Raw genomic sequence first — 13,458 nt, forward strand, 5'->3', positions numbered from 1 at the left:
TATCACTTCCTGCAGGTTTTCTGGCTCTGGAGCTGTGGAGTCTGGATCTGTGGCTGCAGGTCACCTGCTGCCCCCGTGTTCCTGCTCGACACCCTCTGTTACAACTATTGTTACTAGTCCTATTATTATTATTATAATCATTAACGTTACGATTGTTACCATTAACACTACTATGAATATCTGTACCATTTTTCATTTAGTCTATAGCAACATCACCTTTACTGTCTGTACCTCTGTGTGTATATTGTGTAGGCTGCCTCCCTCCCCTCTCTCTCTCCTTCCATCCCTCTCTTTTTCTCTCTGTCCCTCTCCCGCCCTCTCTCTCTCTCTCTCTCTCTCTCTCTCTCTCTCTCTCTCTCTCTCCCCTTCACCCCAACCGGTCGAGGCGGATGGCCGCCCACTCTGAGCCATAGTTCTGCTCGAGGTTTCTGCCTCTTAAAAGGAAGTTTTTCCTTGCCTCTGTCGCCTAGTGCTTGCTCTTGGTGGGAACTGTTGGGCTTCTGTAAATAACATCATAGAGTACGGTCTAGACCTGCTCTTTTATGAAAAGTGCTGTGAGATAACTGTTGTTGTGATTTGGCGCTATATAAATAAAATTGAATTGAATATAGTTTCCCAAGTTGATTATTTACATTTGGACAATTATTTTTAGTATTACAAGTTTTCTGAAATTGTATGCTTGAATATGCAAATGAGGCATTATCTAATTCAAAATTTGCTAATTTGCATACATTTCTAGAACCGCCCTCTCTCTTTACCTCTCAATTGACCCATGCATTTAGCCTGTAATGCCCCTGAAGATAAGCAAATATTGTCTAATGTATGTAAAATGTAAAATCCATCACATTAAACCTAATTACTGCAGTCCCCTTCCACAGGGGCCGATGTGACGCCTCCCTCCGCTTTTTGTTCAAAATGTGTGTCTCACAGTGGTTTCACCTACAGCAGTGGTTGACAATAGGCAGCTACAAAGCAAAAACTCACAGATGGCAAAACTTTTTACCGTCAATGCCTTTACGCACAGCCAGCATTTTAAGTCTATCTAATTAATTCTGTAGGAGGAGTTTGTTAAAGTTAGTCCTCTCCGGGAATCATTACCTTATCGTGGTGGAGAGGTTTGGGTGTCTCTATGAACCTGAGGGGTGTGTTGTCTGGAGCCTGTTGCTCCTGGTAGGGTCTCGCATCAAATACTGGTCTCAGGGGGGGGCCATACTAAGAATTGTTCAAAAGGACCAATGAAACAAATCGAGGAAGAGGTGAAGTGACCCTGCTCGAAGGAAGCCCAGGGCCCCCCTCTGGGGGCAGGTCCAGAAAGAGGACTCGTCTGCGAGCGCCTGCTGGCCAGGTTAGCCACGGAGCCTGGCCGGGCACAGCCTGAACAAGCAATGTTGCATCCTCATCTCCATCCTATGGGCCCACCTGCTGCTACGTTTGAGTGATTGGGAAGAACAGCCTCCGTGATCTAAACCCAAGCGGGTGTTTGTTGTTAGACTTCTGTGCTAGCCATGGATTATCTATAACAAACACCATGTTCGAACATATGGATGCTCATAAGATAAGTGTACATGGTACAAGAGCACCCTAGGCTGAAGGTCCATGATCACTTTTGGGATCGTTTTGTGTGATCTAAGGCCGTATGTTTTGACCACTCGGGTGAAGACAGGGGCGGAGCAGTCAACTGATCTCCATCTGGTGGCGAGTTGGATCAGGGGAAGACTGGACAGACCTGGTAAGCCCAAACGCGTAATACAGGTGAACTGGTAACGTTTGGAGGAAGCCCCTGTCTGAGAGACCTTCAAATCACGCAGCTGGGGCTATTGAATCTGAGTGGGCAATGTTCAAAGCTTCCATTGCTGAAGCCACGGCCGGGAGCTGTGGTCTCAAGGTCTTAGGTGCCTCAAGGGGTGGTAACCCTCAAACACAGTGGTGCACCCTGGTGGTCAGGAAAGCAGTCCGACTTAAGTAGGGGGCAGATTCAAGGTACCAACGGGCCCGAAGGGCTGCAGCCTCTGCCATGAAAGAGGCAAAGCAGCGGGTGTGGGAGAAGATCGGAGAAGGACTTTCGGTCGGCACAAAGGTGCTTCTAGAAAACTGTCCATCACCTCAGGGAGGGGAACACTCATGGAGTGGAAGGAACACTTTGAGGAACTCCTGAATCCCACTAACATGCCCTGTATGATAGAGTCAGAGCTGGAGGCTGATGGGGGATTATCGGGGCGGCTGTGGCTCAGGAGGTAGAGCGGGTTGCCCGTTTATCGGAAGGTCTGCGGTTCAATCCTCCAGGCTGGATGTCCAAGTGTCCTTGGGCAAGATACTGAACCCCGAATTGCCCCTGGCGGCTGTTCCAGTGCGCCAGAATGTTAGTTTCTGTTTGAGCACTTAGGCTCAGTGTGTGAATGGTGAATGTAATGTAGTGTAAAAGTGCTTTGAGTGGTCGAAAAGACTAGAAAGGCGCTATAAAAATATGGAGAATTTACATCGCCATTTGCCATGGTAAAGGTCACTGAGGTAGTCAAACAACTCCACAGTGGCAAAGCCCCAGGGATTGATGAGATCCGTCCAGATGTGGATGTCTTGGAGGGGATGTCTTGGATGACACACCTCTTCAACATTGCTTAGAAGTCAGGACAGTGTCCAGAGGAGTGGCAAACCGGGGTGGCAGTTCCCCTGTTCAAAAAGGGGGACCAGAGAGTGTGTGCCAATTACTGGGGTATCACACTTCTCAGCCTCCCTGGTACAGTGTACTCCAAGGTGCTGGAGAGGAGGGTCCAGCTGAGTCAGACCTCGGATTGAAGAGAAACAATGCGGATTCTATCCTGGTCATGGAACAATAGACCAGCTCGTTACTCTCGCAAGGTGCCTGCCCATCCAGTCTACATGTGTTTTGTGGATCTGGAAAAGGCATCTGACCGGGGGATATTGTGGGAGTGGTGCAGGAGTATGAGGTGAGGGGATCCCATTTTAGGGCTATCCTATCCTTGTACGTCTAAAGTGAGAGCTGTGTACGGATACTTGGCAGTAAGTCAGACTCGTTCCAGGTGGGGGTTGGCCTCCACCAAGGCTGCGCTTTGTCACTAATCCTGTTTGTGATATTCATGGAATGGATATCGAGGCATAGTCGGGGTGGGGAGGGGTTGCGGTTCGGCTGGCTGGGGATCTCATTGCTGCTTTTTGCAGATGATGTGGTCCTGTTGGCATCATCGATTCGTGACCTTCAGCAATAACTGGATCGGTTCGCAGACAACTGTGAAGCAGCTTGGATGAGGGTCAGCACCTCTAAATCCGAGGCCAGGGTTCTCAGCAGGAAACCAATGGAGTGCTCACTCTGGGAAGGGAATGAATCGTTACGCCAAGGGGGGGGGTCTTGTTTGCAAGTCAGGGGACAATGGAGCGGGAGATTGGAGTAGTAGGGGCAGTAATTGCATTTGCTCTACCACACTATTGTGATGAGATAGACAATTACAAACAATTTACAAAATCGTTCACAAAATCGTTCCTAAAAAGAAAATACATATAGCAATGTGTATTGTATTTCACTTTTTTTTGGGGGGGGGGGGCATTTTAAATCTTCCATACTATCCTACCTCCTCCCTAGCAATGGTCATGTTGTCCTGGACATCTCCAAACACAGTAGGTTGGATGAAGTATCCTCTGTCCGCAGCCACTCCTCCTCCACACATTAGCTTGGCTCCCTCTCTCTTCCCACTGCTGATGTAGCCCAGAATCTTGTTGAACTGCTCCTGATCTACCTGGACAGGTCATCACAAAAGGAACAGCATTGAGCATGTGAATGTGCTCCTGAACACCTAATAATGTTTTAAAGCTGCACTGATCAATATTTTACTGTTCTAAAAAAAAAAAAAGAGATACTTGAGGGTTTGGTTAGGGAGGGTGTGAGTTGTGATATTGTTGAAAATAATGTCACTGTGAGCAACAGAGTACCAGTGTGTGACAGTGAGTGTGTGTGCACGTTACCTGAGGTCCTTGCTCAGTCTTCATGTCAAAAGGGTTTCCCACCACTCGTCTCTTAGCTCGCTCAACACTTCGCTCCACAAACTCATCATAGATGTCTGCTTGCACATAGGTTCGAGAGCCAGCACAGCAACACTGGCCTTGGTTGAAAAACAGAGCAAAGTGGGACTGCTCCACTGCATCTTCCACTGAATGAGAAAATGACAAAGACAACCTTAACTTTCACAGAGAAAATATTCTTAAAATAAATAATACTAATAAACACTTCACTATTATCAATCAATCTGTGACTAACAACGCATGTCAGGACTTGTCTTCCCTTTAAAAAGCAATTGATAGCAGGTATAAATCTTTTTGCTGACCTCTAGTGGTTTAATGTGTGACCTTACTATAGTGATGTATAAGTGTGATCACTGTTGATGTGCTTATATTATAGGCAGTGTGCGAACTATAACATTGCTTTTGGGGGACTGACTGATTCTTGGTGCGGAACCATTCATAGCTGCAAGCATGTAGGCCTGGGGCTGAATCTGAAAATATCAGGCAATGTTTGTCTATTATTATTATTAGTAGTAGTAGCAGCAATTTTGCTACAATTAGGCTTCACTCAACAGCTGTGGCTCAACACTCCTGATTTTATGCATGATCTATGATGATATAGAAAAATAGAAATTAATGACAAAAAAGCATATTGTCGATATTTTCACAAATTTCACAAATCATATTTTTAGGGGTGCTTCAAAAGGGCATGGCTGTCTGACTGCATGTATTCTGATGCAACAACAATCAATAATTGTTCAGCCATAAACTGCTATTTATTTATATGAGGCCAATAGCCCTTGAAATTGCATAAAACTCAAGTCAAGATTTGAGGGGGTGACAGTACATTTAAAAAAAAAAAAAATTTATTTAATTTATTTGGTCAGGACATAATCATATGGAGCACAAATCAAGACCTAACAAAGAACAAAAAGACAAAATATTGACAATATTTGCATAACGTACGTCGGTGTGTCAAAATAAAGTGCTGTGCCAGGTTAACGCAGGGATTCCACCGGAGAACAAGCTACAGCTAAAACAACCTGCCTAGGACCATCCAATAGATCCAATAACGTGGTATTTAAATTTTTTTCTTTAAAATTTGTTGTTAGATTAATTGATTTTAAAAATAATTGTTAGGTTCAGCCCTAATGTGTAATGGATTGAGCTTATATACACTTTTTTCACACACAGTTTCAACTTACTTTAGTAATTTAACACGTCTTTCAGAAAATTCAATCTGCTCTTTCAGCTTCTGTTATACTTTATGGCCAGATGAAATGACCCTGGGGTAAAAATTAGCTGCTGGGCCCCCATTAAGCCCAATTTCCTCCCCCTCCCCTGAAGGCCTGCATTATATCAGTGGATATTGTGCTTTAGCTTAGCAAAGTTATACACAATTTCCACAAACCAAATGATCCACAATGAACCTGTTGCTTTAGGGGCAAGCAGGAAGCTTCCGGTCAGAGAACTCAGGCGAACATGGAAGTCCCTTAAACCTGCATCCTAACTAACAGCCAGCAGGGGGCGACTCTTCTGGTAGCAAAAACAAGTCCGGTTCCATGAGAAATAAGGGTAAAATTACCCTGTTTCTCAGCTGAATAGTAACCTCAGTTAACGCTTTCCTAATTAGTTTATGGTCTCAATGGCTAGTTTCAAGTCTTCTTCAATACAACATGATGTTCATTTAGTAAATTATGCTCCCATTTAGAGGAAAATAGACCAGAAAGCAGAGTATGCTTCAGGGCGGGATTATCTGTGACAAGTCACTACCATGGCTAGCTAGCTAGCTAGCTAGCTTGACTTACAGAAAGGGTGTAGCAGGGTCGGTGCGTGTGTTCACTCGCACAGACTTCACTCGGTTAAAAACTTGAAATGACATTACAAGTCGCAGGGATATTTTACAAGCACAGACCAGGTAACGTTAAAGCAACATTGAACACAGGGTGCAGATGTTGGTTTGGGCTGTTTGACTTGTTTGATAGGCTGCGTCACTAACAAGCGAGCGGCTCACCTGCTGCCATGATAAATATGGAAACAAGATGTAGTAGTGTAGTGTAACAGTGTAGTCTGCTGAAGCCTCCCTCCACTGCCCCTCCTGTGACCCAGGGTTTGACTGGATGTGTATGTAGAGCCAATGAGCAACGGACTTTCAAACTAATAATAATAAAAATAAAAACTGCGTTAACGTGCAATAAAATAAGTTGGCCTTAATTAATTAATGCATTAACACGATAATAACACGTTAACGTGCCCAGCCCTAATTTTTTTATTTTAGCCGGTGGTGTTAAGAAACGTTAGGCCTAGGCTATATGCTTTGTAAAAACCATACTCCTTGCTGCTGAATATAATATTGGTTGAAAAGTCGGGAGAGACTGCTTTGTTTGGGGTGAAGGGGGTTGGTAGTGAAAGCAGTGTTTCCCATAGTTAGCATTGATAATTAGCCAAATTATAGGCTGACCGCCACACGTTGATTTTCTAATTTTTTTTTACAAGGTTTTGATTGAGGAGCATATATTCACTGGCTCACTCCCTCTTTCTCTCTCTCTTGCACACCATTGCACAAACCTGTCCAAAGTTAGAATAACCCCCCCCACCACCACCCCCCCATCCTTCTGTGGGAAACACTGGTAACCAGTAACATAGTAATACATAAAGTAATAATATTACTAGTAATAAGTAACTACTTTTTTTATATATATATCTCTATCTCAATTTACCCAACACGATGACTACATCCACGTCTTATATACAGTCTATATTTAGGGGCCTTGTTTAGAATGAGACAGCCTCAGTTACATTTGTAAAGCATTAAAATACAGTAGTATAAAGCATCTTACAGCTTTGGAAACAGACAAAATACATACTGTTTGCATCAGACAGGATGATATTAGGACTCTTTCCTCCCAGCTCCAGAGTGACTTTCTTCAGGTTACTGCTGCCTGAAGCTTGTTGGATTAGGTGACCCACCTGATCGGCACAGACAGAGTGCGACACCTCAGCTTATGAAAGGTAGCACTGCAAGTTACAAGTGACCACTAGCCAAAGAAGTTTGTTAACTGCTGTAGTGTAGAAAGTCTTTAGTCTTTATCCATGTACTTGAATATACAGAATAGTGTACACTATAATCATCTGAACACTCACATCGCTTTACAATACATGTCACATTCACCCCATTCACACACTGGATCGAACAATTGACCTTCTGACTAGTGGACTACAGCTCTAACTTCTGAGCCACAATCCCCAAGAAAACAGTAATCAAATCTCACCAAGATAAAACTCGGGTTGGGTTTTCTCCCAATAAGTTAATATAAAGCCTATGATGATAGAAATATTAACATATAATGCTTTAAATAAAAATGTGAAAAGAAAGAAGCTTTTAATAAATCTTTTTAAAGTGTGTGAATATGCATCGACTAGACACAGCAGACCGTTTAGGTACAGGATCGATGGTCTGACAGGTGGGAACCCTCTCCTGAGGCAGTGAGATGTTGAAAATGTCAGTAATAACATCAATTAGTTTATTTTAGTACACGGCCAGGGATATGGGATATCCAAGTTGGCGCTGCGTATAGCTGCCTTGGCATTAGGTGCGCTTTGTTTTGTAAACTCAGTTTTCAGCTGTGATTTCCGGAGCTCTTTCACCAGAGAAGAGATTGTGAGCATCAGTCGAACAACAACAGCAGATTTATTTCCCACTTTTCCCGCATCATTAGTGGAATTATTGGACATTTTGGTTAAAGGCACGCTCACTGTTGTTTAGGCTGTGAAACACCAGAGGAGAGTTAAATGAGCCGGGTCACTAATGCAGACTTCGCACAGCGCTACCAGCAATATTTCTTTCCAACGTGCACTCACTTTGCCACAAACTGGATTAACTTCAGCTACTGGTGGGGGAAAACAGAAACTTTTATTCATCTTCTGTTCTTTGCAGAGATGTTGTTGTGTAGATTGATAACAGACTCTGCGCTGCAGCTGGCTGGTTTCCACTATACAGAGTGGACAATCAACAGAGGCTGGTGTAACGACGTGACTGTGATTCAACAGCTCTGTTCTCCTGATCTGGAATATTTACTCATTAACTGTAAACCGTTTTACTCTCCCCAGGAGTTTTGCTTTATTTCTTTTCTGCTCAGTGTGTACATTCCACCGCAGGCCAACGTTCAGAACACATAGCAAATGCTTGCAGACCAGATACTGTGTGTGGATCAGACAAACCGGGGCTCCCTTGTTATTGTCCTTGGTGACTTTAACAAGGAAAAACCTAAGTCAAGAATTCCCCAGATAGACAGTTTATCAAATGTCTGACCAGAGAGAAGAACATTCTGGATCATTGTTACACTACATTAAGCAGTGCCTATCACGCACTGGACTGGGACATTCTCATCACATGATGATCCACCTGATTCCTGCATATAAGCAGAAATTAAAGCTCTGTAGACATGTTGTGAGGATATTAAAGCAGTGGACCAATAGAGGACCAGAGAGAAGAACCTTCTGGCGTGTTTGGACTGTACTGACTGGGATGTTAAGGACTGCCACCAACAGTCTGGATGAGTTTGTAGATGTTGTGATGTCCACTTCTACACCGCCATCATTGAGTCCATCCTCAACTCCTCCATCACCATCTGGTACGCTGCTGCCAGGGACAAGGGCAGGCTGCATCATTCGCTCTGCAGAGAAGGTGATTGGCTGCAATCTTCCATCACTTCAGGACCTGCACGCCTCCAGGACTCTGAGGCAGTGAAATACTATTTGGCAATAGAGCTCTTTCTTTCTTTCTGATTTCTTTCTGATTATCAGGCCCTGCAGCTTTACTCATATTCACTCTCAACAAGAACTCTTCTCACATCTGCTGTGGATCCTGACAGTGGCCGGTCCTCTGGAGGTGGAGCAGACCTTACAGCTGCAGTCTTTCTGCTCCCATGTGATCATAAACATATCTCCTTTTCAATTAGTTTTAATATGTATATAACATGTTATTGTCCTGCCAACAAAAACCAAATAAACAAATCCTACCTCGGTGGAGCCAGTGAAGGCCACCTTGTCAACATCCATGTGCCTTGCAATGGCAGCGCCAGCTGATGGTCCCATGCCAGGCAAGATATTCACAACACCTTCAGGAAAACCCACCTGTAAACAGAAGAAGTGTAGTTATTGTACATATTTTAACATAATGTGCAAGTGATTTTAATGAAATGACATACATCACAATCCTCTACAGCTGAATGACCACCTCTCTGACATAATCTCAAAATATGAACATTGTCAACTTCACAGAAAAATTCAAAGATATTTTTTGAATTTTATTGTGTGTGTCAATTCATTCATGATATTATGTCCATTCAAAAATACAGAGATTGAAGGTAATGAAGTGCAAAAAGGAGCATTTTAGGTATACTAATTAGGGGTCCAAGCCCGAAGTGGGCCGGGAACCCCAATACCGCGATGCGGCTGGGAACCCTATTGTATTCGTTCTCGTTTCTATTGATATTCTTCCGTGAAGAAAACCGATACTGTGGCCTAGATGGTAAGTGCTACAGACGTGAAACTCATAGGCTAGGTCCAGGGCAGTGACCGCAGGCGCAAAATTTCGCACACTTCTACCTCTAGGGTGTGCTATAAGCAAGTTCAACGCGTTTGGGCTTGGAACTCCCGCCTACGAAGGCATATATCAAAAACCTTATATGCAAACGTTCAGGGAATCCAGTTGAATCTCGTGGTATTGGCCACACCCATTTCCGCCTATAATTTTTTGCAAAATCGTGAAAACTGAAAAACCTATTTTGATTAACTCCTCCGAAGCCCAAGTCCGATCGCCACCAAACTTGACATGGACCATCTCTGGACGAAGCTCCCCAGATCGATACGCAAAAAAATGTTCCAATTATGAGCTAACAAAACTTTTTTTTTCCTTCAGCATGGTCCCGTCACTACATGGACCAAAGGTGACACACATATGCCCATAGGTGGCGCTGTTATTGCAGATTAAAGACGTGGAAATAAAATCACATCGATTTACATACATTTTATATCTCCAGTACCACAAGTCCGATTGACACCATATTTGGGTCAATGCTTCCCCATGGGCCCCTGATGACACCTAAAGGTGGCGCTATAATCGAAGCTCAAATACCATCAGAAAATCCCATTCATTTGAATGTGATTTGAACCAACGAACATTTTGCCTCATAACTGCATCGCACATTCAAAAATGTTTCCATGTTTGCGGGATACTGCCAATTTGTATGGTATAGGACATTTCTATGTGCTATGACATTTTCATTTCGCTAAATCGTGAAAACTGAAAAACCTATTTTGATTAACTCCTCCGAAGCCGCTAGTCCGATCGCACCAAACTTGGCACGGACCATCTCTGGATGAAGGGGATACAGGCTTGTGCTCCCCAGATCGATATGTGAAAAACTGTCTATCTATCTTAGGTTTGGAATGGCCGATTGACACCAAACTTGGAGCACTTAAGTGGTATGCCCCCCTGATGAGCTGTGCAAAATTTGGTGCCAACTGCAGCGGGCTGCCCAGGTCAACTCGCGCGCCCTCCGCAGGGCGAGGGGGGCAGCTGGCGCCCGGGCGCATGGACTTAGACAACTGCTTGCAGTTATATTTAAAATGAACATTGGCGTACATTGGGTCTGATGGCAGAGTATTCCAGCAGCTCAGACTATAAAAATTAAAACCTTTTAAATTTGCACCAACAACAAGCAAACTAGCTACACAGGACTGTGTACTAAAGTGACGTTAAATTAGTAGTTCTTAAATGAACAGGAAGCTAAATTAATTTAGGCTGATGTAAAGTGGCCATATATTTCTTGGTAAAACTCTACTTTCAGCATGTTGAAGTAACTGCAGTTGACCAACACTTAAATAGTGGATAGGGACAGTTGGGTTCTTTGAAGTTGGGCGTTATAAGGTACTTGTCCATAGTCAGTTTATTACCTGCAGTCAGTACGTCTCCAGTTTGGAGAAGCAGAGAGTTGTAATGTACTGCTATAATTTACTGCAGGTAAATACACTGCCTGTGGATAAGTACCTTATAACGCCCCATTTAAAAAAAACTGAAATATCCCTTCAACAGTAAGAAGGCAATAGTAAATGCTCCGTACTTGTATAGCGCCTTTCTAGTCTTTTCGACCACTCAAAGCGCTTTTACACTACATCTGCATTCACCAGTCATACACATTCATACACTGAGCCTAAGTGCTCAAACAGAAACTAACATTCATACACTGGCGGAACAGTTCGGGGTTCAGTATCTTGCCCAAGGACACTTCGACACGCAACCAGGGGGAGCCAGGGATTGAACCACCGACCTTCCGATTAACGGCCAACCCGCTCTATCTCCTGAGCCACAGCCGCCCCAATAGTCAATTGTTCAACAATCTGGAGATGGAGAGGACAGATTTTGACTTGTTCCGTTACTTTTGAGGTGTTTGAGCTAGATCAGCTGTGGATTTGAGGTACAGCAGATCACCCACTAATCACAAGAGTGTGTGTGAATGACTAGTTTCTTTCTGATGAGCGGTTGGCATCATTGAATGAATGTGACTTGTAGTGTAAGTGCATTGAGTGATTGAAAGACTTGAAAGGCACCATACAGTACATTTACCGTTACCATTTATCTGGTGCAATTTTCTTCCTTCTCTGCAAAACTCCTCAAGTTCTGAAGTTGCACAGGGAATTAAAAAACCAATAGTTCCAAGGACCTTTATGTTGAAGTTCTGAAGGTTCTTTGCTTGTATCAACTAGCTTTAAGGTGAGATTGTGTTTTGTGGTGGCCTAATTTCTATGCTCTAGAAGAATTCTCATCACAAAATGTTTACTTACCCTATTAGCATGTGATCTGATAACATATTTTTCTAGATTACACAACATTTAGCTTGTTTGTAGAACTGGATTTTACCATGTGGGATAGGCTGCAAAATTGAAGAGAGGACTAAAACAAAGAGCTAATAACCTCAGAGATTGATACTTCAAACAGTGTAGTACAAACAAACATCCTATAACAATTGGTTCTTCATGCAAAGAAGAAAAAATAAACTAAGTACCTCTTTAATCAGGCTGGCTACAAACAGTGCTGTGAGTGGTGTCTGCTCTGCAACTTTCATCACCACAGTGTTACCAGTCGCAAGGGCAGGTCCAAGTTTCCAGGCCTGCATCAACAGAGGGAAGTTCCACTGCGAAGAACAGAGTGAGAGGAGAAAGATCAGAAGAAAAGGTATGGTCACATTTGTAGCGAATAGCCTACGAATGACTGACTATGTCAAAATGTACTGCATGGGTATCACAGCAGCAGCAATTTAATTAGTCTCGGCCATTAACATGTAGTTAACATTTAACTAACACTAAGCTGTGTGTCTTGCTCAGTCAAGAGACAACGCACAAATTATCTTTGTGAGGGAACACACACATGCAGCCATGAATGTTATGAATACAGAGACCTGCTGCATCAACATCCCGGGTCAAGCACTCGGGGGGGGGGGGTCCGTGTTCCAAGCTGTCAGCGCAAGACTCCAGCATGATGAGGTGGACTCAATGTTTTACATCAATGATGCTTGGTGCTCCAAAATGTCACTTTTTTTTATGTGATGATGAAACCATATTATCATCTTGTTGCTGCCGTTTACATTCACCCTAGACACAAATTCTAAAAAAATTATTTATATATATATATATATATAATAAAAATTAATGTCTGTATCCATGTATATAAATAACTATATATTGTTTTGATTTATTTCATATGTTACCATATTTTAAGATACACTTAATAATATGTTACGTTTTGTGTGTGTAGCATGAAGGGACTACAGCCCTTTCATTATACAACCTTGTGTGTGTGACATCACGAACACTACGACGATTTTTTTTTATACAGTCTTTGATTGTACATCGCATATTCAAAAACCTTATATGTACGTGAATTGAACTGAGCTGCATAGGCCATGCCCATTTCTGTCTATAATTTTATTTCACAAAATCACGAAATGTGGAAAACCTACTTTTTTAAACTCCTCCAAGGTGGTGAGTCTGATCTGGACAAAACTTTGCATGTAGAATTTATGGACCCTCATGAACAAAAGTTGTATAAAGATTTTTGATAATCCAAAATGCAAAAGTTATAGAGGAAAAACTGTAGCTTGCACGTAAACAGGAAGTGATGTTATATCTCCACATAGGTCTGTCCTATTAACTCATAACTTAAGCCAGTACCTCTCATACCCCACCGAGGCTCTATTCAAAATGTGCCGTTAATCTGCCACTAGGTGGAGCTACATATGCAGCGAGGTCATATCTCCACATCATTTTGTCAGATTAACACAAAACACAGGCACACGGAGGCTCTGTGAAAAATGTCACACAAATCAGCCACTATGTGGCATTCTTGTTGAAAAATCGTGAAATAGGCAAAAAAAAAAAAAAAAA

General features: G+C 42.9%; 1 protein-coding gene across 1 annotated transcript in view; it reads right to left on the reverse strand.

Moving 5' to 3' along the window:
* LOC123969035 (aldehyde dehydrogenase, mitochondrial-like) overlaps positions 1-13,458 on the reverse strand; it is a 39,913-nt gene that overhangs the window by 12,398 nt on the left and 14,057 nt on the right. Inside the window, exons 6-10 of the mRNA XM_046046134.1 lie at positions 12,081-12,209; positions 9,034-9,147; positions 6,879-6,981; positions 3,976-4,160; positions 3,585-3,749 (exon numbers count right to left, since the gene is read on the reverse strand). Of these exons, the coding sequence (XP_045902090.1) occupies positions 3,585-3,749; positions 3,976-4,160; positions 6,879-6,981; positions 9,034-9,147; positions 12,081-12,209 (696 nt within the window). The remainder of the gene's footprint in view (positions 1-3,584; positions 3,750-3,975; positions 4,161-6,878; positions 6,982-9,033; positions 9,148-12,080; positions 12,210-13,458) is intronic.

This window comes from Micropterus dolomieu, linkage group LG03 (assembly GCF_021292245.1).
Source record: "Micropterus dolomieu isolate WLL.071019.BEF.003 ecotype Adirondacks linkage group LG03, ASM2129224v1, whole genome shotgun sequence".
In the NCBI taxonomy this organism is placed as follows: domain Eukaryota; kingdom Metazoa; phylum Chordata; class Actinopteri; order Centrarchiformes; family Centrarchidae; genus Micropterus; species Micropterus dolomieu.